This window comes from Oncorhynchus mykiss, chromosome 15 (assembly GCF_057628025.1).
Source record: "Oncorhynchus mykiss isolate SJ-2025 chromosome 15, ASM5762802v1, whole genome shotgun sequence".
In the NCBI taxonomy this organism is placed as follows: Eukaryota; Metazoa; Chordata; class Actinopteri; order Salmoniformes; family Salmonidae; genus Oncorhynchus; species Oncorhynchus mykiss.
In genome coordinates this window covers 77,287,859-77,312,633 of record NC_143036.1, presented here as the reverse complement: position 1 = coordinate 77,312,633, position 24,775 = coordinate 77,287,859, and the positions used below count along the sequence as shown (strand labels likewise).

The 24,775-nt window shown below is 44.9% G+C and overlaps 1 protein-coding gene across 1 annotated transcript in view; it reads right to left on the bottom strand.

Annotated features, from left to right (window-relative positions):
• Positions 1–10,434: 10,434 nt before the first annotated feature.
• The window catches only part of LOC110536528 (calcium-activated potassium channel subunit beta-4-like), an 80,885-nt gene continuing 66,544 nt past the window's right edge, over positions 10,435–24,775 (bottom strand). The window contains exon 3 of the mRNA XM_036956586.2: positions 10,435–13,571. Coding sequence (XP_036812481.1) covers positions 13,283–13,571 — 289 coding nt within the window. The 3' untranslated portion in view covers positions 10,435–13,282. The remainder of the gene's footprint in view (positions 13,572–24,775) is intronic.

Sequence of the window (24,775 nt, the reverse complement as noted above, 5' to 3'; positions counted from 1 at the left end):
AACCGTTCATCCCTCTGGAGAACTAAGGTTGTATTAATTAATCACTGATGTAGGCAGGCGTCCCAAAAGGTAAGGCACCCTATTCCCTATATAGTGCACTACTATTGACCAGAGCCCATAGGGCTGTGGTTAAAAGTAGTGTAATATGTAGGGAATAGGGTGCCATTTGGAGCACAGAACCATAGAGTGATCATAGTAGTATCTCTCTAGAGCAGTGTCTTACTCTGTGAGCATACTGGCAAAATAAGAAAGCCTTGTCCAAGCCAGAGTGAACCAAAGGACAGGAGCCTGCCTCCTGTTTCTGAAGAGTGAGGCAACTTAATGTACTAGTACACCCCCTTGTCCAAGCCAGAGTGAACCAAAGGGCAGGAGCCTGTCTCCTGTTTCTGAAGAGTGAGGCAACTTAATGTACTAGTACACCCCCTTGTCCAAGCCAGAGCGAACCAAAGGGCAGGAGCCTGTCTCCTGTTTCTGAAGAGTGAGGCAACTTAATGTACTAGTACTACCCCTGGACAGGACACTAGTCTGTCTGACTGTACTGGTATATATTACTATACTAGTACACCCCCTGGACAGGACACTAGTCTGTCTGACTATACTGGTATATATTAATGTACTAGTACACCCCCTGGACAAGACACTAGTCTGTCTGACTATACTGGTATATATTAATGTACTAGTACACTCCCTGGACAGGACACTAGTCTGTCTGACTATACTGGTATAGAGTGTATATTTGATTGCGTTAACATATCGTGAATACCAGAGGTGTCACAACACAACAACTGTCACGTGACCTATACCTACAGGGAAGGAGCTGTGCTTCTCTGTCGTATTGTGTTTGCACTGGATCAATGTGAACGAATGTAAACAATGTTATGTTGTAAATGTGCCTGGTTTTGTACCCCATGTTTATCCATGTGTATTGGTTGATATGATAAGCTATGTGTTATGTATGTAAGTTAAAAAAAAAGCTAAACATTGTTTTGAATATATGATCACATTAATAATACAGAGAATATGCAACCATGTTAAATATGCTAATCATGTATAATAAAATAAGAATATAGATACATCTAGTGGACATTTTGAATGAGATATTCCACATAATGCACTATAAACATTTTGTTTGCAAAAATATATAAATTCCCAACTGTAGTTTTGCCTGCTTGGAAATGATGTGCATGACGTTATTTTACTTAACACCGTTTAGAGAGGATAGAGTCAGCATGCTGGGATTAAATATCCTGGTAGGATTAAATATCCTGGTAGGATTATATATCCTGGTAGGATTAAATATCCTGGTAGGACTGAATATCCTGGTAGGATTAAATATCCTGGTAGGACTGAATATCCTGGTAGGACTAAATATCCTGGTAGGATTAAATATCCTGGTAGGACTGAATATCCTGGTAGGACTGAATATCCTGGTAGGATTAAATATCCTGGTAGGACTGAATATCCTGGTAGGACAAAATATCCTGGTAGGATTTAAATATCCTGGTAGGATTAAATATCCTGGTAGGACTGAATATCCTGGTAGGACTGAATATCCTGGTAGGACTGAATATCCTGGTAGGATTAAATATCCTGGTAGGACTGAATATCCTGGTAGGACTGAATATCCTGGTAGGATTAAATATCCTGGTAGGATTAAATATCCTGGTAGGACTGAATATCCTGGTAGGACTGAATATCCTGGTAGGACTGAATATCCTGGTAGGATTAAATATCCTGGTAGGATTAAATATCCTGGTAGGACTGAATATCCTGGTAGGATTAAATATCCTGGTAGGATTAAATATCCTGGTAGGATTAAATATCCTGGTAGGACTGAATATCCTGGTAGGACTGAATATCCTGGTAGGATTAAATATCCTGGTAGGATTAAATATCCTGGTAGGACTGAATATCCTGGTAGGACTGAATATCCTGGTAGGATTAAATATCCTGGTAGGATTAAATATCCTGGTAGGATTAAATATCCTGGTAGGACTGAATATCCTGGTAGGACTGAATATCCTGGTAGGACTGAATATCCTGGTAGGATTAAATATCCTGGTAGGACTGAATATCCTGGTAGGATTAAATATCCTGGTAGGACTGAATATCCTGGTAGGACTGAATATCCTGGTAGGATTAAATATCCTGGTAGGATTAAATATCCTGGTAGGACTGAATATCCTGGTAGGATTAAATATCCTGGTAGGATTAAATATCCTGGTAGGATTAAATATCCTGGTAGGATTAAATATCCTGGTAGGACTGAATATCCTGGTAGGATTAAATATCCTGGTAGGACTGAATATCCTGGTAGGACTGAATATCCTGGTAGGATTAAATATCCTGGTAGGACTGAATATCCTGGTAGGACTGAATATCCTGGTAGGATTAATATCCTGGTAGGACTGAATATCCTGGTAGGACTGAATATCCTGGTAGGATTAAATATCATGGTAGGACTGAATATCCTAGTAGGACTGTGTGCTGGTAGGACTGAATATATCCTGGTAGGAATGAATATCCTGGTAGGACTGTGTGCCTGGTAGGACTGAATATATGCTGGTAGGACTGAATATATCCTGGTAGGACTTAATATATGCTGGTAGGACTGAATATATCCTGGTAGGACTGAATATATCCTGATAGGACTGAATATATCCTGGTAGCACTGAATATATCCTGGTAGGACTGAATATCCTGGTAGGACTGAATATATCCTGGTAGGACTGTGTGCCTGGGTAACCTGCACTGATCTTACAGAAGGCATTACCCTGAATCTGTCAGTGAGAACCTTAGAGCTGCTCTGTGTGTGGAGGGGCCCTCTCTAGGACAGCTCTGTGTGTAGAGGGGCCCTCTCTAAGACAGCTCTGTGTGTAGAGGGGCCCTCTCTAAGACAGTTATGTGTGTAGAGGGGCCCTCTCTAAGACAGCTCTGTGTGTAGAGGGGCCCTCTCTAGGACAGCTCTGTGTGTGGAGGGGCCCTCTCTAGGACAGCTCTGTGTGTAGAGGGGCCCTATCTAAGACAGCTCTCTGTGTAGAGGGGCCCTCTCTAGGACAGCTCTGTGTGTAGAGGGGACCTCTCTAAGACAGCTCTGTGTGTACAGGGGCCCTCTCTAAGACAGCTCTGTGTGTAGAGGGGCCCCAAAAATGTCTAAAAACATAATTTCTCTTTGACATTATGGGGTCTTGTGTTTAGGTCTGTGAAACAAAATAGAAATGTAATCCATTTTAAATTCAGGCGGTAACACAATAAAATGTGGAAAAAGTCAAGGGGTGTGAATACTTTCTGAAGCCTCTGTCAGCTCAATCAGAAATGTCCTTTCTATAACGCTTGACTTTTACAGTTTGAATAGAGCCCTTGATCCCAGAAAAGTACTGTGTGATTGAAGTGCACCATCACGTGTGTATGTGTGATGTCGTTCACACACACTCCAATACACTGGCTTCAACCTGGTGTGGATTTGTGACTGAGTGTGGGGAGGGATGGCTGTTTCTTGCATACCCCAACTCCCCCTGAGACACCCACAGAGAGTTCAGGTCAGAGCCATGGTCCACCATTTTCCAGTGTCCCTGGACCGGTTGGGTGGGGGTTAAGTGCCCCTCTGCACAACGATAGACTTTTCATCTTGTTGGCTCTGGATTTCGAACCGGCGACTGTTACTGCCCCAACGCTCTAACCTCTAACCTCGAGGCCACCTGACACCGCTGATACAAGCTGACCCTACACAGACAATGTAATGACGATGCATTCTACAATTTCATTATTTTATTTTTTAAAGATCTGTCTTGGTCCTCTTCCCACTCTACATCTGCGTCCCAAATAGCACAGCAGTACCTATATACAGCAATGAAATACTTTTGACCAGAGCCCTATGGGTCCCGGTGCTTTCACTTCCACACCTGTCAAGGGGCTCTCTCTCTCTTTCTATTCTCTCTCTCTCTTCCTATTCTCTCTCTCTCTTTCTATTCTCTCTCTTTCTTTCTATTCTCTCTCTTCCTATTCTCTCTCTTCCTATTCTCTATCTTCCTATTCTCTCTCTCTCTTCCTATTCTCTCTCTCTCTTTCTATTCTCTATCTCTCTTTCTATTCTCTCTCTTCCTATTCTCTCTCTTCCTATTCTCTCTCTTCCTATTCTCTCTCTCTCTTCCTATTCTCTCTCTTCCTATTCTCTCTCTTCCTATTCTCTCTCTTCCTATTCTCTCTCTTCCTATTCTCTCTCTCTCTCTTCCTATTCTCTCTCTCTCTTCCTATTCTCTCTCTTCCTATTCTCTCTCTTCCTATTCTCTCTCTTCCTATTCTCTCTCTTCATATTCTCTCTCTCTCTTCCTATTCTCTCTCTTCCTATTCTCTCTCTTCCTATTCTCTCTCTTCCTATTCTCTCTCTCTCTCTTCCTATTCTCTCTCTTCCTATTCTCTCTCTTCCTATTCTCTCTCTTCCTATTCTCTCTCTTCCTATTATCTCTCTTCCTATTCTCTCTCTCTCTTCCTATTCTCTCTCTTCCTATTCTCTCTCTTCCTATTCTCTCTCTTCCTATTCTCTCTCTTCCTATTCTCTCGCTCTCCCTTTCTTTTCCTCTTCTCGCTCTTTTCCTATTCTCTCTCTCCTCTCTCTCTCCTCTCTCTCTTGCTCTTCTTTTCTCTATTTCTCTCTCTCTCTCCTCTCTCTTGCTCTTCTTTTCTCTATTTCTGTCTCTCTCTTTTCCTATTCTCTCTCCTCTCTCTCTCGCTTCTCTTGATCTTCTTTTCTCTATTTCTCTCTCTCTCTCTCTCTTTTCCTATTCTCTCTCTCTTCCTCTTCTCTCTCTGTCTCTCTCTCTCTCTCTCTAGTCATTCTCTCTCTTTTCCTTTTCCGACTTCAATTCCACCCAGAAGGATACCTGTCAGTGGTCATTTAGAGGCCTGTAGAGCCTTTGACCTCCATAATCAGGATACCTGGTAGTGGTTATTTAGAGGTCGGTAGAACCTTTGACCTCCATAATCAGGATACCTGGCAGTGGTTATTTAGAGGCCTGTATAACCTTTGACCTCCATAATCAGGATACCTGGTAGTGGTTATTTAGAGGTCGGTAGAACCTTTGACCTCCATAATCAGGATACCTGGTAGTATTTATTTAGAGGCCTGTATAACCTTTGACCTCTATAATCAGGATACCTGGTAGTGGTTATTTAGAGGCCTGTATAACCTTTGACCTCTATAATCAGGATACCTGGTAGTAGTTATTTAGAGGCCTGTATAACCTTTGACCTCCATAATCAGGATACCTGGCAGTGGTTATTTAGAGGCCTGTATAACCTTTGAACTCTATAATCAGGATACCTGGTAGTGGTTATTTAGAGGCCTGTATAACCTTTGACCTCTATAATCAGGATGCCTGGTAGCGGTTAATTAGAGGCCTGTAGAACCTTTGACCTCAATCAGGATACCTGGTAGTGGTTATTTAGAGGCCTGTATAACCTTTGACCTCCATAATCAGGATACCTGGTAGTGGTTATTTAGAGGCCTGTAGAACCTTTGACCTCTATAATCAGGATACCTGGTAGTGGTTATTTAGAGGCCTGTATAACCTTTGACCTCCATAATCAGGATACCTGGCAGTGGTTATTTAGAGGCCTGTATAACCTTTGACCTCCATAATCAGGATACCTGGCAGTGGTTATTTAGAGGCCTGTATAACCTTTGACCTCCATACAGGTAAATATAGTGAAGTGTGGAAACAACCTAACAGAAATGTAAATGGATTCACTAGGCCTCGGGACATGAATGCATGCACACGCTCCCTATCCTCTCTGAGCCAAACCTACATCCCTTAATCCCGTTTGTCAGAACAAGGTATTTCCAACGTGGATTACGGTGGCGTTTTATGCATATTTCCACCTCCCTCTCTGCCCCAGTCTACCGCTGATAGAATTGAGGGAGGTATTAGTACCATTTAATCTCTAATCTCTATTTTGTATGAGATTTATTTCATTTGATGAATTGAGGCACTGCGTTTTAAAGGTTGGAATGAGGAATAGGGTTATAGATGTGAACATGTGAACTCCCATATTTTGACAAACTGAAACGGTTACCTGACAGGTCCTCTTTACCTTTGGTATTAATTTGATAATTACATGGATTTAAATAGATGTGTAAAGGTATGTAAGGGTTCAAGGTCAGAGTCTAATAAAATATAATGTCTGTCTGGGAGTCCTTTCTTTTAACCTTCTCAATCTGTGAAGGTAATTCTCTTCTCATTCTGTGAAGGTAATTCTCTTCTCATTCTGTGAAGGTAATTCTCTTCTCATTCTGTGAAGGTAATTCTCTTCTCATTCTCTGAAGGTAATTCTCTTCTCATTCTGTGAAGGTAATTCTAATTCTCTTCTCATTCTGTGAAGGTAATTCTCTTCTCATTCTGTGAAGGTAATTCTCTTCTCATTCTGTGAAGTTAATTCTCTTTTCATTCTCTGAAGCTTTCTTGAACAACACTTGACTGTCCAGTGGTTGGGGAACAACACTTGACTTGTCTAGTAGTTGGGGAACAACACTTGACTTGTCTAGTGGTTGGGGAACAACACTTGACTTGTCTAGTGGTTGGGGAACAACACTTGACTTGTCTAGTAGTTGGAGAACAACACTTGACTTGTCTAGTGGTTGGGGAACAACACTTGACTTGTCTAGTGGTTGGGGAACAACACTTGACTTGTCTAGTGGTTGGGGAACAACACTTGACTTGTCTAGTGGTTGGAGAACAACACTTGACTTGTATAGTGGTTGGGGAACAACACTTGACTTGTCTAGTGGTTGGAGAACAACACTTGACTTGTCTAGTGGTTGGAGAACAACACTTGACTTGTCTAGTAGTTGGAGAACAACACTTGACTTGTCTAGTGGTTGGGGAACAACACTTGACTTGTCTAGTGGTTGGGGAACAACACTTGACTGTATAGTAGTTGGGGAACAACACTTGACTTGTCTAGTGGTTGGGGAACAACACTTGACTTGTCTAGTGGTTGGGGAACAACACTTGACTGTCTAGTGGTTGGGGAACAACACTTGACTTGTCTAGTGGTTGGGGAACAACACTTGACTTGTCTAGTGGTTGGGGAACAACACTTGACTTGTCTAGTAGTTGGAGAACAACACTTGACTTGTCTAGTGGTTGGGGAACAACACTTGACTTGTCTAGTAGTTGTGGAACAACACTTGACTGTCTAGTGGTTGGGGAACAACACTTGACTTGTCTAGTAGTTGGGGAACAACACTTGACTTGTCTAGTGGTTGGGGAACAACACTTGACTGTCTAGTAGTTGGGGAACAACACTTGACTGTCTAGTGGTTGGGGAACAACACTTGACTTGTCTAGTGGTTGTGGAACAACACTTGACTTGTCTAGTGGTTGGGGAACAACACTTGACTTGTCTAGTGGTTGGGGAACAACACTTAACTTGTCTAGTGGTTGGGGAACAACACCTGACTTGTCTAGTGGTTGGGGAACAACACTTGACTGTCTAGTGGTTGGGGAACAACACTTGACTTGTCTAGTGGTTGGGGAACAACACTTGACTTGTCTAGTGGTTGGGGAACAACACTTGACTTGTCTAGTAGTTGGAGAACAACACTTGACTTGTCTAGTGGTTGGGGAACAACACTTGACTTGTCTAGTGGTTGGGGAACAACACTTGACTTGTCTAGTGGTTGGGGAACAACACTTGACTTGTCTAGTAGTTGGAGAACAACACTAGTGGTTGGGGAACAACACTTGACTTGTCTAGTGGTTGTGGAACAAAACTTGACTTGTCTAGTGGTTGGAGAACAACACTTGACTTGTCTAGTGGTTGGGGAAGGGAGGGAGATATAAAGGTCAGCCCAATAAAACACTCTGCAGAGAGTTCATCAAAAACACCTCTGGTACCAAGCCTCAGTTGTAAACTTGATCTGTCCTGCTCTCATTCCCCCTTCTAAAAGGTCTGATTGTTTTTCTTTTATCGATCCCTCCATCCCTCCGTCTCCTGGAGACTGAAGAAATAAAATATCTAGACAGAAGGAAACATTTTACATTTAGAAGCAATCTAAGCTATTCTTCATTTGTGTGTTCTTCTGTCTACAGCAGGAAATGAATCCTGCAGTGACAGGAAATGTGAATTATTACGTGGATTATAATTAATAAGACTTCACATTTCCTGTGGCTCCAGGATTCTTTTGCTGCTGTAGCAAACTGTCTCAAATTAAGATCCAAAATCTGTATACCTGTGCTGTGTACCGGGTGCTGTGTACCGGGTGCTGTGTACCGGGTGCAGAAGTTTATTGGGCAGCAGCGTAAGGTCTAGCAAAGCTACACATGGTAGACAGAAGTCATCTTTAAAGGAGAACACTTTTGGATAATTGGATAATTCATTGATATTTTTTGTTGGGGGCAAATCAAATCTGACATTTTTAAAAGTGTAAATTACAAACTTTAGAATACTTTTAAAACCTAAAATACACTAAGTTTGCATTTCCTGCTGTGCAGGACAATTCTCAGCAACAAAATTGTGATCAAATTAAGATCCTACATCTGTAGTGTGCTTCCCAAATGGCAACCCTTCCCTCATATAGTGCACTACTATTGACCAGGAACCATAGGGAATAGGGTGAAACTACTATTGACCAGGGCACATAAGGAATAAGGTGCACTACTATTGACCAGGGCCCATTGGGAATAGGGTGCACTACTATTGACCAGGGCCCATAGCGAATAGGGTGCACTACTATTGACCAGGGCCCATAGGGAATAGGGTGCACTACTATTGACCAGGGCCCATAGGGAATAGGGTGCACTACTATTGACCAGGGCCCATAGGGAATAGGGTGCACTACTATTGACCAGGGCCCATAGGGAATAGGGTGCACTACTATTGACCATGGCCCATAGGGAATAGGGTGCACTACTATTGACCAGGGCCCATAGGGAATAGGGGGCCATTTGAGACTCAACCATAGAGCCTCTAAGAATAACTAATGTCCTTTTCTCTGTGATAAGCCTGGCTGTCATGGTAACCTCCATTAAATACATGCATAATTAATGGAAACTGCTCTCCTATCTGGAGACTAACAACAATAAGAAGAGGACAAGGCTGATGAGGTAGAGAGTGAGAAGCCATCATAACACAAACATCTGTCATTCACCTGTAACCAGGTGAGACACCATCATAACACAAACATCTGTCATTCACCTGTAACCAGGTGAGACACCATCATAACACAAACATCTGCCATTCACCTGTAACCAGGTGAGACGCCATTATAACACAAACATCTGCCATTCACCTATAACCAGGTGAGACACCATTATAACACAAAGATCTGCCATTCACCTATAACCAGGTGAGACACCATTATAACACAAAGATCTGCCATTCACCTGTAACCAGGTGAGACGCTATCATAACACAAACATCTGCCATTCACCTATAACCAGGTGATACACCATCATAACACAACCATCTGTCATTCACCTATAACCAGGTGAGACACCATCATAACACAACCATCTGTCATTCACCTGTAACCAGGTGAGACACCATCATAACACAAACATCTGCCATTCACCTGTAACCAGGTGAGACACCATCATAACACAAACATCTGTCATTCACCTGTAACCAGGTCAAATCATCAGTAAATCTGTGAATCCGGTTACTTACAATGGTTTTCTGAAAGAATGGAGTGCAGTTATAAAGTTAATGTTATAGTTGAAATGATCTTCTTAAGGATCCGCCCCTTTTTTTCAATTTTCGTCTAAAATGACTCATACCCAAATATAACTTCCTGTAGCTCTGGCCCTGAAGCAAGGATATGCATATTCTTGGTAGCATTTGAAAGGAAACACTTTAAAGTTTGTGGAAATGTGAAAGGAATGTAGGAGAATATAACACAATAGATCTGGTAAAAGATAATACAAAGAAAAAAACAACCTTTCTTATGTACTTTTTTTGTACCATCATATTTGAAATACAAGAGAAAGGCCATAATGTATTATTCCAGCCCAGGTGCGATTTGGATTTTGGCCACTAGATGGCAGCAGTGCATGTGCAAGGTTTTAGACTGATCCAATGAACCATTTGAACCACTGTTCAAAATGTTGTATCAAGACTGCCCAAATGTGCCTAATTTGTTTATTAATAACTTTTCATCTTCAAAATTGTGCACTCTCCTCAAACAATAGCATGGTATTCTTTCACTGTAATAGCTACTATACATTTGGACAGTGCAGTTAGATTACCAAGAATGTAAGCTTTCTGCCCATATCAGATATGTCTATGTCCTGGGAAATGTTCTTGTTACTTACAACCTCATGCTAATCGCATTAGCCTACAGTACGTTAGCTCAACCGTCCCGTGGAAGGGACACCGATCCCGAAGAAGATGTATTAATGAAAGAAGAAGAATATGGTGCAGTAATAACTAAGACAATAACTCTTATTCTTTTTATTAAAGATATCTATCAGGCACTATTACTCATCATTATGCAGCAGGCGTTTTAAATGGATTGGCTTTATAAAAAAACATTCTCTTTCCAACACAAAATATATTAGTTTAGTACTACTGTTACAGCTCCTATTGTAAGAGGACATAACCTCCCCTGGAGCTGCCTCTTACTGCAATCACATGTTCAGCATATGGCTTTATGTATGAAATATCATTCCTCTTTTAGCCAAGGACAACAATGTCTGAGCTACTTCTGTTGTAGAAAATGCACAAGTGAATACTCCTGTACGTCCGATTTAACGCAGTCGAGAGCAAACCTTTTCTTGGAGCAGGGTAGGTAGGTGTAACGATTTGTAGTCAGATCACATTCTTCTCTTATCCAATCGGATGGAAAACACGAACTGGATGTACTAACTGTTCAAACCAATCGGAGAGCGGTAACACAAACGGACGACAAACTATTCAAACCAATCGGAGAGCGGTAACACAAACGGGCGACAAACTATTCAAACCAATCAGAAAGCGGTAACTCATACGGACAACAAACTATTCAAACCAATCGGAGAGCGGTAACTCATACGGACTACAAACTACTCAAACCAATTGGAGAGCGGTAACACAAACGGACTACAAACTACTCAAACCAATCGGAGAGCGGTAACACAAACGGACGACAAACTATTCAAACCAATCGGAGAGCGGTAACTCATACGGACGACAAACTATTCAAACCAATCGGAGAGCGGTAACACAAACGGACAACAAACTATTCAAACCAATCTGAGAGCGGCAACACAAACGGACGACAAACTATTCAAACCAATCGGAGAGCGGTAACACAAACGGACGACAAACTATTCAAACCAATCGGAGAGCGGTAACACAAACGGACGACAAACTATTCAAACCAATCGGAGAGCGGTAACACAAACGGACTACAAACTATTCAAACCAATCGGAGAGCGGTAACACAAACGGACGACAAACTATTCAAACCAATCGGAGAGCGGTAACTCATACGGACGACAAACTATTCAAACCAATCGGAGAGCGGTAACTCATACGGACAACAAACTATTCAAACCAATTGGAGAGCGGTAACTCATACGGACGACAAACTATTCAAAACGATGCAAAAGTCTGCTACTGTGGTAAGAAAACACATTCAATTTGCATCGTGAAAAAAACTAAAACCACAAACTGACAGAAGGTAAGGCAGAAGACAGACTGCAGAGGAAGTTGCTACAGTCAAGGCATCTGCACATCTATCCAACCACAGACAAACTATATATCCCAGGTTTTGTCCCGAACCCAGACCAACTGTCCGTGGCCCAGTCTACATATTAAACCCAGACCAACTGTCCATGGCCCAGTCTACATATTGAACCCAGACCAACTCTCCGTGGCCCAGTCTACATATTGAACCCAGACCAGCTGTCCGTGGTCCAGTCTACATATTGAATCGGGACCAACTGTCCGTGGCCCAGTCTACATATTGAACCCAGACCAACTCTCCGTGGCCCAGTCTACATATTGAACCCAGACCAGCTGTCCGTGGCCCAGTCTACATATTGAACCCAGACCAACTGTCCGTGGCCCAGTCTACATATTGAACCCAGACCAGCTGTCCGTGGCCCAGTCTACATATTGAACCCAGACCAGCTGTCCGTGGCCCAGTCTACATATTGAACCCAGACCAGCTGTCCGTGGCCCAGTCTACATATTGAACCCAGACCAGCTGTCCGTGGCCCAGTCTACATATTGAATCGGGACCAAATAGGTTCAAACATGTCCTGCGGCAACCAACTGAAAATGAACAACAGACATATTCCGTCCATGGCGGTTGGGTTGGCTGTAGTTGGACAGACATATTCCATCCATGGCAGTTGGGTTGGCTGTAGTTGGACAGATGCCTTAAAGAAGCCTTGTTAGAAACAGGTTTAGTAAAAGGCAGGTGGTACAGAGAGGAGAGAGAGGGGGAACCGGATTAAAACAAACCGTAATATGCCTTTAAAAGTAATATACACATTGTTGCGATTTGTTTAAATCGTGGCCCGGGGTGTTAAAGAACAGTAACAGTGAGATAGGCATTTAAACACTTCCTAATACCACCTAGAGAAGAAGACCGTACATCATGCTGGGGGTGATCAGACCAAGGTCTGCTACTGGCTCTGTCATCCCAGAGATTAGAAGGACTCTCCCAGAATTCCTTTCACCGCATTCTCTCTGAACAAAGCACTGGCATTTTGTGTAACTGGTGTTGAAGATTCTTCTCAGGTGGTCCTGGCCGGGTAGCCCTCACGATCCCTCCTTTCATACGACCAGGGGTTTGTAATGAAGAGTCTATTTAAAGAGAGTTCAAAGGTAACAGACATTTCCTGTTTGTATGTCAGTGAACTCTGAACTTTGAGACCGAGCTCGGCTAGTGAAGTAAACACAAACAACATTACAATCAGCACAGAGACACAGAGGCTCAACACGTAACACAGACCTGTCCAAAACATGACCAGTGACAGAAAGCGGCATTGTCCTTTTGGGATTTTTGCTTAGTCATAGACATAACCAACGCACTGTAATACACAGAGCATTAGAAAAGGCCCTCACCAGCTGAGAGTTGAACTGACAAAATGGCTCTTACACAAGTAGACAAACACACATAGACAAGACAGACAAGCATTTCTTGTGCATGAGCCTCGAGTCCAGTCCACCGGAATGAGAGTGTTCAGAACAGTCATAATAGGGAAGTTCAAACATTCCCCGCTTCTATGAGGTCCTCATCACACAACATCCACCACTGAGACCACAGTCATCATCAATCTATCAATCCATCCATCTAGTGTTCCTGTTCCCGGTCTCTGCGTCGGACAGGGACAGCGAACATCGGCAGGGTCCGGAAGGAGGCGGTGTTGGTGTTGGGCGGCGTCTTGCCCTGCTCTGAGTTGCCTGCCGGCTCGTACGAGCACTTCCTCTTTTGGATGGCCTCGGCGCGCACAGCCAGGCTGCGGGCGCACACGGTGAGAAGGACAATGAGGGTACCCACCAGCAGGCTCACCATGGGCCACAGGACGCAGTGGAGGAGGACGCTGGCGTCGTGGGAGCGCCGCCACAGTACGTCGTCAGGCCTGCAGGGGGAGATAGAGGGCAAGGGGGTAAAAGAGTAGGAAGATAGGGGGGCATGAGGCAACAAGAAAGGGGTGAGTGTTTACAGAATGCAAAGCAATGTCTGTCAATCAGGAACTTCAGTGTTGACAGAAAAGAGACTAAATGCAGCACAAATGTCACCTATCAACATTAAATGTGAAGGTTTGTCTGATGATCTAGCTGAAGTATATTCTGGATTCCATCCAGGGACAAAGTACATCATGTTTCACTTAGTTGCAGAGAAGTCAGGATCCACAAGAAGGTTTCTATCCACAGGAGTGATTTAGCACCGACTCTTTGAAGGAGGGTGAGGGGTGGAGGACGGAAGAGACATCAGGAGCACATGGCAGACTGCTACAGCTGGCAGCAATGCAAGATGGGATGGAGAAAGACAGAGACATGGAAGGAGGAGGGAGGATGATGGGAGGAGGGAGGAGGATGGGAGAAGGGAGGAGGATGGGAGGAGGGAGGAGGATGGGAGGAGGGAGGAGGATGGGAGGAGGGAAGATGATGGGAGGAGGGAGGAGGATGGGAGGAGGGAGGAGGATGGGAGGAGGGAGGATGATGGGAGGAGGATGGGAGGAGGGAGGAGGATGGGAGGAGGGAGGATGATGATGGGAGGAGGGAGGATGATGGGAGGAGGGAGGATGATGGGAGGAGGGCGGATGATGGGAGAAGGGAGGTTGATGGGAGGAGGGAGGAGGATGGGAAGAGGGAAGATGATGGGAGGAGGGAGGAGGATGGGAGGAGGGAGGAGGATGGGAAGAGGGAGGATGATGGGAGGAGGGAGGAGGATGGGAAGAGGAAGGATGATGGGAGGAGGGAGGAGGATGGGAGGAGGGAGGATGATGGGAGGAGGGAGGAGGATGGGAGGAGGGACGAGGATGGGATGAGGGAGGAGGATGGGAGAAGGGAGGTTGATGGCATCACTCTGATGGTTTGATAGAAAAACATTAGCACAAAGACAGATATATACTAAAAGCCAAGAGCAGGGTTGAAGGAAGATGAGCAGACAGACAGATAGATACTAAGAGACAAGGGCAGGTTGAAGGAAGATGAGCAGACAGACAGATAGATACTAAGAGACAAGGGCAGGTTGAAGGAAGATGAGCAGACAGACAGATAGATACTAAGAGACAAGGGCAGGATGAAGGGAGATGAGCAGACAGACAGATAGATACTAAGAGACAAGGGCAGGTTGAAGGAAGATGAGCAGACAGACAGATAGATACTAAGAGACAAGGGCAGGATGAAGGAAGATGAGCAGACAGACAGATAGATACTAAGAGACAAGGGCAGGTTGAAGGAAGATGAGCAGACAGACAGATAGATACTAAGAGACAAGGGCAGGTTGAAGGAAGATGAGCAGACAGACAGATAGATACTAAGAGCCAAGAGCAGGGTTGAAGGAAGATGAGCAGACAGACAGATAGATACTAAGAGCCAAGGGCAGGGTTGAAGGGAGATGAGCAGACAGACAGATAGATACTAAGAGACAAGGGCAGGTTGAAGGAAGATGAGCAGACAGACAGATAGATACTAAGAGCCAAGGGCAGGTTGAAGGAAGATGAGCAGACAGACAGATAGATACTAAGAGACAAGGGCAGGATGAAGGGAGATGAGCAGACAGACAGATAGATACTAAGAGACAAGGGCAGGATGAAGGAAGATGAGCAGACAGACAGATAGATACTAAGAGCCAAGGGCAGGTTGAAGGAAGATGAGCAGACAGACAGATAGATACTAAGAGACAAGGGCAGGATGAAGGGAGATGGGCAGACAGACAGATAGATACTAAGAGACAAGGGCAGGTTGAAGGAAGATGAGCAGACAGACAGATAGATACTAAGAGACAAGGGCAGGTTGAAGGAAGATGAGCAGACAGACAGATAGATACTAAGAGACAAGGGCAGGTTGAAGGAAGATGAGCAGACAGACAGATAGATACTAAGAGCCAAGGGCAGGTTGAAGGAAGATGAGCAGACAGACAGATAGATACTAAGAGACAAGGGCAGGATGAAGGGAGATGGGCAGACAGACAGACAGATAGATACTAAAAGCCAAGAGCAGGGTTGAAGGGAGATGAGCAGACAGACAGATAGATACTAAAAGCCAAGAGCAGGGTTGAAGGAAGATGAGCAGACAGACAGATAGATACTAAGAGACAAGGGCAGGATGAAGGGAGATGAGCAGACAGACAGATAGATACTAAGAGACAAGGGCAGGGTTGAAGGAAGATGAGCAGACAGACAGATTGATACTAAGAGCCAAGGGCAGGGTTGAAGGGAGATGAGCAGACAGACAGATTGATACTAAGAGCCAAGGGCAGGGTTGAAGGGAGATGAGCAGACAGACAGATAGATACTAAGAGACAAGGGCAGGATGAAGGGAGATGAGCAGACAGACAGATAGATACTAAGAGACAAGGGCAGGATGAAGGGAGATGAGCAGACAGACAGATAGATACTAAGAGACAAGGGCAGGTTGAAGGAAGATGAGCAGACAGACAGATAGATACTAAGAGACAAGGGCAGGTTGAAGGAAGATGAGCAGACAGACAGATAGATACTAAGAGCCAAGGGCAGGTTGAAGGAAGATGAGCAGACAGACAGATAGATACTAAGAGACAAGGGCAGGATGAAGGGAGATGGGCAGACAGACAGACAGATAGATACTAAGAGACAAGGGCAGGATGAAGGGAGATGAGCAGACAGACAGATAGATACTAAGAGACAAGGGCAGGATGAAGGGAGATGAGCAGACAGACAGATAGATACTAAGAGACAAGGGCAGGATGAAGGGAGATGAGCAGACAGACAGATAGATACTAAGAGACAAGGGCAGGTTGAAGGAAGATGAGCAGACAGACAGATAGATACTAAGAGACAAGGGCAGGATGAAGGGAGATGAGCAGACAGACAGATAGATACTAAGAGACAAGGGCAGGGTTGAAGGAAGATGAGCAGACAGACAGATTGATACTAAGAGCCAAGGGCAGGGTTGAAGGGAGATGAGCAGACAGACAGATTGATACTAAGAGCCAAGGGCAGGGTTGAAGGGAGATGAGCAGACAGACAGATAGATACTAAGAGACAAGGGCAGGATGAAGGGAGATGAGCAGACAGACAGATAGATACTAAGAGACAAGGGCAGGATGAAGGGAGATGAGCAGACAGACAGATAGATACTAAGAGACAAGGGCAGGTTGAAGGAAGATGAGCAGACAGACAGATAGATACTAAGAGACAAGGGCAGGTTGAAGGAAGATGAGCAGACAGACAGATAGATACTAAGAGCCAAGGGCAGGTTGAAGGAAGATGAGCAGACAGACAGATAGATACTAAGAGACAAGGGCAGGATGAAGGGAGATGGGCAGACAGACAGACAGATAGATACTAAGAGACAAGGGCAGGATGAAGGGAGATGAGCAGACAGACAGATAGATACTAAGAGACAAGGGCAGGATGAAGGGAGATGAGCAGACAGACAGATAGATACTAAGAGACAAGGGCAGGTTGAAGGAAGATGAGCAGACAGACAGATAGATACTAAGAGACAAGGGCAGGTTGAAGGAAGATGAGCAGACAGACAGATAGATACTAAGAGCCAAGGGCAGGTTGAAGGAAGATGAGCAGACAGACAGATAGATACTAAGAGACAAGGGCAGGTTGAAGGAAGATGAGCAGACAGACAGATTGATACTAAGAGCCAAGGGCAGGTTGAAGGAAGATGAGCAGACAGACAGATAGATACTAAGAGACAAGGGCAGGATGAAGGGAGATGGGCAGACAGACAGACAGATAGATACTAAGAGACAAGGGCAGGGTTGAAGGGAGATGAGCAGACAGACAGATTGATACTAAGAGCCAAGGGCAGGTTGAAGGAAGATGAGCAGACAGACAGATAGATACTAAGAGACAAGGGCAGGATGAAGGGAGATGGGCAGACAGACAGACAGATAGATACTAAGAGCCAAGGGCAGGGTTGAAGGGAGATGAGCAGACAGACAGATAGATACTAAGAGACAAGGGCAGGATGAAGGGAGATGAGCAGACAGACAGATAGATACTAAGAGACAAGGGCAGGATGAAGGGAGATGAGCAGACAGACAGATAGATACTAAGAGACAAGGGCAGGTTGAAGGAAGATGAGCAGACAGACAGATAGATACTAAGAGACAAGGGCAGGTTGAAGGAAGATGAGCAGACAGACAGATAGATACTAAGAGCCAAGGGCAGGTTGAAGGAAGATGAGCAGACAGACAGATAGATACTAAGAGACAAGGGCAGGTTGAAGGAAGATGAGCAGACAGACAGATAGATACTAAGAGCCAAGGGCAGGTTGAAGGAAGATGAGCAGACAGACAGATAGATACTAAGAGACAAGGGCAGGATGAAGGGAGATGGGCAGACAGACAGACAGATAGATACTAAGAGACAAGGGCAGGTTGAAGGAAGATGAGCAGACAGACAGATAGATACTAAGAGCCAAGGGCAGGTTGAAGGAAGATGAGCAGACAGACAGATAGATACTAAGAGACAAGGGCAGGATGAAGGGAGATGAGCAGACAGACAGACAGATAGATACTAAGAGACAAGGGCAGGATGAAGGAAGATGAGCAGACAGACAGATAGATACTAAGAGACAAGGGCAGGTTGAAGGAAGATGAGCAGACAGACAGATAGATACTAAGAGACAAGGGCAGGATGAAGGGAGATGGGCAGACAGACAGACAGATAGATACTAAGAGACAAGGGCAGGATGAAGGAAGATGAGCAGACAGACAGATAGATACTAAAAGACAAGGGCAGGATGAAGGGAGATGAGCAGACAGACAGATAGATACTAAGAGACAAGGGCAGGATGAAGGGAGATGAGCAGACAGACAGATAGATACTAAGAGACAAGGGCAGGTTGAAGGAAGATGAGCAGACAGACAGATAGATACTAAGAGACAAGGGCAGGATGAAGGGAGATGAGCAGACAGACAGACAGATAGATACTAAGAGACAAGGGCAGGATGAAGGAAGATGAGCAGACAGACAGATAGATACTAAGAGACAAGGGCAGGTTGAAGGAAGATGAGCAGACAGACAGATAGATACTAAGAGACAAGGGCAGGATGAAGGGAGATGGGCAGACAGACAGACAGATAGATACTAAGAGACAAGGGCAGGATGAAGGAAGATGAGCAGACAGACAGATAGATACTAAAAGACAAGGGCAGGATGAAGGGAGATGAGCAGACAGACAGATAGATACTAAGAGACAAGGGCAGGATGAAGGGAGATGGGCAGACAGACAGATAGATACTAAGAGACAAGGGCAGGGTTGAAGGGAGATGAGCAGACAGAGAGATAGATACTAAGAGACAAGGGCAAGATGAAGGGAGATGAGCAGACAGACAGATAGATACTAAGAGACAAGGGCAGGATGAAGGGAGATGGGCAGACAGACAGACAGATAGATACTAAGAGACAAGGGCAGGGTTGAAGGGAGATGAGCAGACAGAGAGATAGATACTAAGAGACAAGGGCAGGTTGAAGGGAGATGAGCAGACAGACAGATAGATACTAAAAGACAAGGGCAGAGTTGAAGGGAGATGAGCAGACAGACAGACAGATTGATACTAAGAGCCAAGGGCAGGGTTGAAGGGAGATGAGCAGACAGACAGATAGATACTAAGAGACAAGGGCAGGATGAAGGGAGATGGGCAGACAGACAGACAGATAGATACTAAGAGACAAGGGCAGGGTTGAAGGGAGATGAGCAGACAGAGAGATAGATACTAACAGACAAGGGCAGGTTGAAGGGAGATGAGCAGACAGACAGATAGATACTAAAAGACAAGGGCAGAGTTGAAGGGAGATGAGCAGTCAGACAGACAGATTGATACTAAGAGCCAAGAGCAGAGTTGAAGGAAGATGGAGGTCAGGAGGGGGAATTGAGGGCACAGCTTTGAACAAACTGAAAGCCTGGATGTAGCCAGAGAACAGGGGACGATACAGAACAGACGAAGAGAAACGCTACATCATGTGTGAAGGAGTAATAACATTATCCCCTCGTTTAGGGGAAGACCTGGTCAGTCATCCAACTGAATGTATTCAACTGAAATGTGTCTTCAGCATTTAACCCCTTTGAATCTGCTGCCTTTATCCACATCCACAAGGAAGAGTGCCTTGTTCAGGGGAACAGTGGGTTAACTGCCTTGTTCAGGGGAACAGTGGGTTAACTGCCTTGTTCAGGGGAACAGTGGGTTAACTGCCTTGTTCAGGGGAACAGTGGGTTAACTGCCTTGTTCAGGGGAACAGTGGGTTAACTGCCTTGTTCAGGGGAACAGTGGGTTAACTGCCTCGTTCAGGGGAACAGTGGGTTAACTGCCTTGTTCAGGGGAACAGTGGGTTAACTGCCTTGTTCAGTGGAACAGTGGGTTAACTGCCTTGTTCAGGGGAACAGTGGGTTAACTGCCTTGTTCAGGGGAACAGTGGGTTAACTGCCTTGTTCAGGGGAACAGTGGGTTAACTGCCTTGTTCAGGGGAACAGTGGGTTAACTGCCTTGTTCAGGGGAACAGTGGGTGAACTGCCTTGTTCAGGGGAACAGTGGGTTAACTGCCTTGTTCAGGGGGAACAGTGGGTTAACTGCCTTGTTCAGGGGAACAGTGGGTTAACTGCCTTGTTCAGTGGAACAGTGGGTTAACTGCCTTGTTCAGGGGAACAGTGGGTTAACTGCCTTGTTCAGGGGAACAGTGGGTTAACTGCCTTGTTCAGGGGAACAGTGGGTTAACTGCCTTGTTCAGGGGAACAGTGGGTTAACTGCCTTGTTCAGGGGAACAGTGGGTTAACTGCCTTGTTCAGGGGAACAGTGGGTTAACTGTCTTGTTCAGGGGAACAGTGGGTTAACTGCCTTGTTCAGGGGAACAGTGGGTTAACTGCCTTGTTCAGGGGAACAGTGGGTTAACTGCCTTGTTCAGGGGAACAGTGGGTTAACTGCCTTGTTCAGGGGAACAGTGGGTTAACTGCCTTGTTCAGGGGAACAGTGGGTTAACTGCCTTGTTCAGGGGAACAGTGGGTTAACTGCCTTGTTCAGGGGAACAGTGGGTTAACTGCCTTGTTCAGGGGAACAGTGGGTTAACTGCCTTGTTCAGGGGAACAGTGGGTTAACTGCCTTGTTCAGGGGAACAGTGGGTTAACTGCCTTGTTCAGGGGAACAGTGGGTTAACTGCCTTGTTCAGGGGAACAGTGGGTTAACTGTCTTGTTCAGGGGAACAGTGGGTTAACTGCCTTGTTCAGGGGAACAGTGGGTTAACTGCCTTGTTCAGGGGAACAGTGGGTTAACTGCCTTGTTCAGGGGAACAGTGGGTTAACTGCCTTGTTCAGGGGAACAGTGGGTTAACTGCCTTGTTCAGGGGAACAGTGGGTTAACTGCCTTGTTCAGGGGAACAGTGGGTTAACTGCCTTGTTCAGGGGAACAGTGGGTTAACTGCCTTTTTCAGGGGAACAGTGGGTTACCTCAATGAGGGAGTTGATGATACCTCTGAATGAGGGGATGTTGATGATACCTCTGAATGAGGAGATGTTGATGATACCTCTGAATGAGGGGTGTTGATGATACCTCTGAATGAGGGCATGTTGATGATACCTCTGAATGAGGGGTGTTGATGATACCTCTGAATGAGGGCATGTTGATGATACCTCTGAATGAGGGCATGTTGATGATACCTCTGAATGAGGGGGTGTTGATGATACCTCTGAATGAGGGGTGTTGATGATACCTCTGAATGAGGGCATGTTGATGATACCTCTGAATGAGGGGGTGTTGATGATACCTCTGAATGAGGGGTGTTGATGATACCTCTGAATGAGGGCATGTTGATGATACCTCTGAATGAGGGGATGTTGATGATACCTCTGAATGAGGAGATGTTGATGATACCTCTGAATGGGGGGATGTTGATGATACCTCTGAATGAGGGGATGTTGATGATATCTCTGAATGAGGGGATGTTGATGATACCTCTGAATGAGGGGATGTTGATGATACCTCTGAATGAGGGGTGTTGATGATATCTCTGAATGAGGGGATGTTGATGATACCTCTGAATGAGGGGATGTTGATGATACCTCTGAATGAGGGGATGTTGATGATACCTCTGAATGAGGGGATGTTGATGATATCTCTGAATGAGGGGATGTTGATGATACCTCTGAATGAGGGGATGTTGATGATACCTCTGAATGAGAGGAGTTGATGATATCTCTGAATGAGGGGATGTTGATGATACCTCTGAATGAGGGGATGTTGATGATACCTCTGAATGAGGGGATGTTGATGATATCTCTGAATGAGGGGATGTTGATGATACCTCTGAATGAGGGGATGTTGATGATACCTCTGAATGAGGGGATGTTGATGATATCTCTGAATGAGGGGATGTTGATGATACCTCTGAATGAGGGGATTTTGATGATACCTCTGAATGAGAGGAGTTGATGATATCTCTGAATGAGGGGATGTTGATGATACCTCTGAATGAGGGGATGTTGATGATACCTCTGAATGAGGGGATGTTGATGATACCTCTGAATGAGAGGAGTTGATGATATCTCTGAATTAAGGGATGTTTCTTACAGTAGTTAACAAGTGTTGATGATACCTCTGAATGAGGGGATGTTGATGATACCTCTGAATGAGGGGTGTTGATGATACCTCTGAATGAGGGGTGTTGATGATACCTCTGAATGAGGAGAGTTGATGATATCTCTGAATGAGGGGGGTTGATAATTCATCTGAATGAGAGGAGTTGATGATACCTCTGAATGAGGAGATGTTGATGATACCTCTGAATGAGGGGTGTTGATGATACCTCTGAATGAGGGGTGTTGATGATACCTCTGAATGAGGGGGGTTGATCATACCTCTGAATGAGGGGAGTTGATGATATCTCTGAATGAGGGGAGTTGATGATATCTCTGAATGAGGGGATGTTGATGATACCTCTGAATGAGGGGATGTTGATGATACCTCTGAATGAGGGGTGTTGATGATACCTCTGAATGAGGGGATGTTGATGATACCTCTGAATGGGGGGATGTTGATGATACCTCTGAATGAGGGGATGTTGATGATACCTCTGAATGAGGGGGGTTGATGATACCTCTGAATGAGGGGAGTTGATGATACCTCTGAATGAGGGGTGTTGATGATACCTCTGAATGAGGCGGGTTGATCATACCTCTGAATGAGGGGAGTTGATGATATCTCTGAATGAGGGGATGTTGATGATACCTCTGAATGAGGGGATGTTGATGATACCTCTGAATGAAGGGATGTTTCTAACAGTAATTGTCAGGCGTATAATCAGAGCATCTGGTTACAAGAGTAAATACAGACTGATTACGTCAAGAGGAATATTTATCAGAGAGATAACAGATGCCAGGGATCAGGTGGATACAGATATACAGCAATAGGATTTTATTGTTGTTTTATGGGGTGATTCATACTCTTTATGTTCCAGTTAACAAAGTGTAAAAAAGTAATAATTATCCCACATAGCAAAAGATCACAAAGCAGGTGTTGGATATCAAATGTTCAATAACATTATCCCCTCGGCATTCTGCTTCTTTACTACATTAAAACTTTACTTACGAACAGCTTGCATGCAAACTAAGAATTGGAACGGGTATTGAGTTAAAATATGTACATATTTTAGATGATATATAAATAAAATGGTCTGTAATCAGGCTGTTTTGGGGGTAAGCAGTGGTCTGGAGGGGCCCACTTAGGCCAACACTGCAGCAGCCATACAGCATTACACAGCACTATACAGTAGCACACAGTAGTGCAGTGTAGACTGCAGTGGAAGATACAGCCCAGTGTCAGCCAACTGAACACGGGACTAGAGGGAACGTAGGACAGAGTCAACTCTGCTGAGGAGTTCACAGGCCTCTGAACACTGGACTAGAGGGAACGTAGGACAGAGTCAACTCTGCTGAGGAGTTCACAGGTCTCTGAATACTGGACTAGAGGGAACGTAGTACAGGGTCAACTCCGCTGAGGAGTTCAAAGGCCTCTGAACAATGGACTAGAAGGAACGTAGGGCAGAGTCAACTCTACTGAGGAGTTCAAAGGCCTCTGAACAATGGACTAGAAGGAACGTAGGGCAGAGTCAACTCTGCTGAGGAGTTCACAGGCCTCTGAACACTGGACTAGAGGGAACGTAGGACACAGTCAACTCTGCTGAGGAGTTCACAGGCCTCTGAACACTGGACTAGAGGGAACGTAGGACACAGTCAACTCTGCTGAGGAGTTCACAGGCCTCTGAACACTGGACTAGAGGGAACGTAGGACAGAGTCAACTCTGCTGAGGAGTTCACAGGCCTCTGAACACTGGACTAGAGGGAACGTAGTGGTCTCTGAATACTGGACTAGAGGGACCATAGTGGTCTCTGAATACTGGACTAGAGGGACCATAGTGGTCTCTGAATACTGGACTAGAGGGAACGTAGTAAAGAGTCCACTCTGCTGAGGAGTTCACAGGCCTCTGAACACTGGACTAGAGGGAACGTAGTGGTCTCTGAATACTGGACTAGAGGGAACGTAGTGGTCTCTGAATACTGGACTAGAGGGAACGTAGTGGTCTCTGAATACTGGACTAGAGGGAATGTAGTGGTCTCTGAATACTGGACTAGAGGGAATGTAGTGGTCTCTGAATACTGGACTAGAGGGAACGTAGTGGTCTCTGAATACTGGACTAGAGGGAACGTAGTGGTCTCTGAATACTGGACTAGAGGGAATGTAGTGGTCTCTGAATACTGGACTAGAGGGAATGTAGTGGTCTCTGAATACTGGACTAGAGGGAATGTAGTGGTCTCTGAATACTGGACTAGAGGGAACGTAGTGGTCTCTGAATACTGGACTAGAGGGAACGTAGTGGTCTCTGAATACTGGACTAGAGGGAATGTAGTGGTCTCTGAATACTGGACTAGAGGGAACGTAGTGGTCTCTGAATACTGGACTAGAGGGAATGTAGTGGTCTCTGAATACTGGACTAGAGGGAATGTAGTGGTCTCTGAATACTGGACTAGAGGGAACGTAGTGGTCTCTGAATACTGGACTAGAGGGAATGTAGTGGTCTCTGAATACTGGACTAGAGGGAATGTAGTGGTCTCTGAATACTGGACTAGA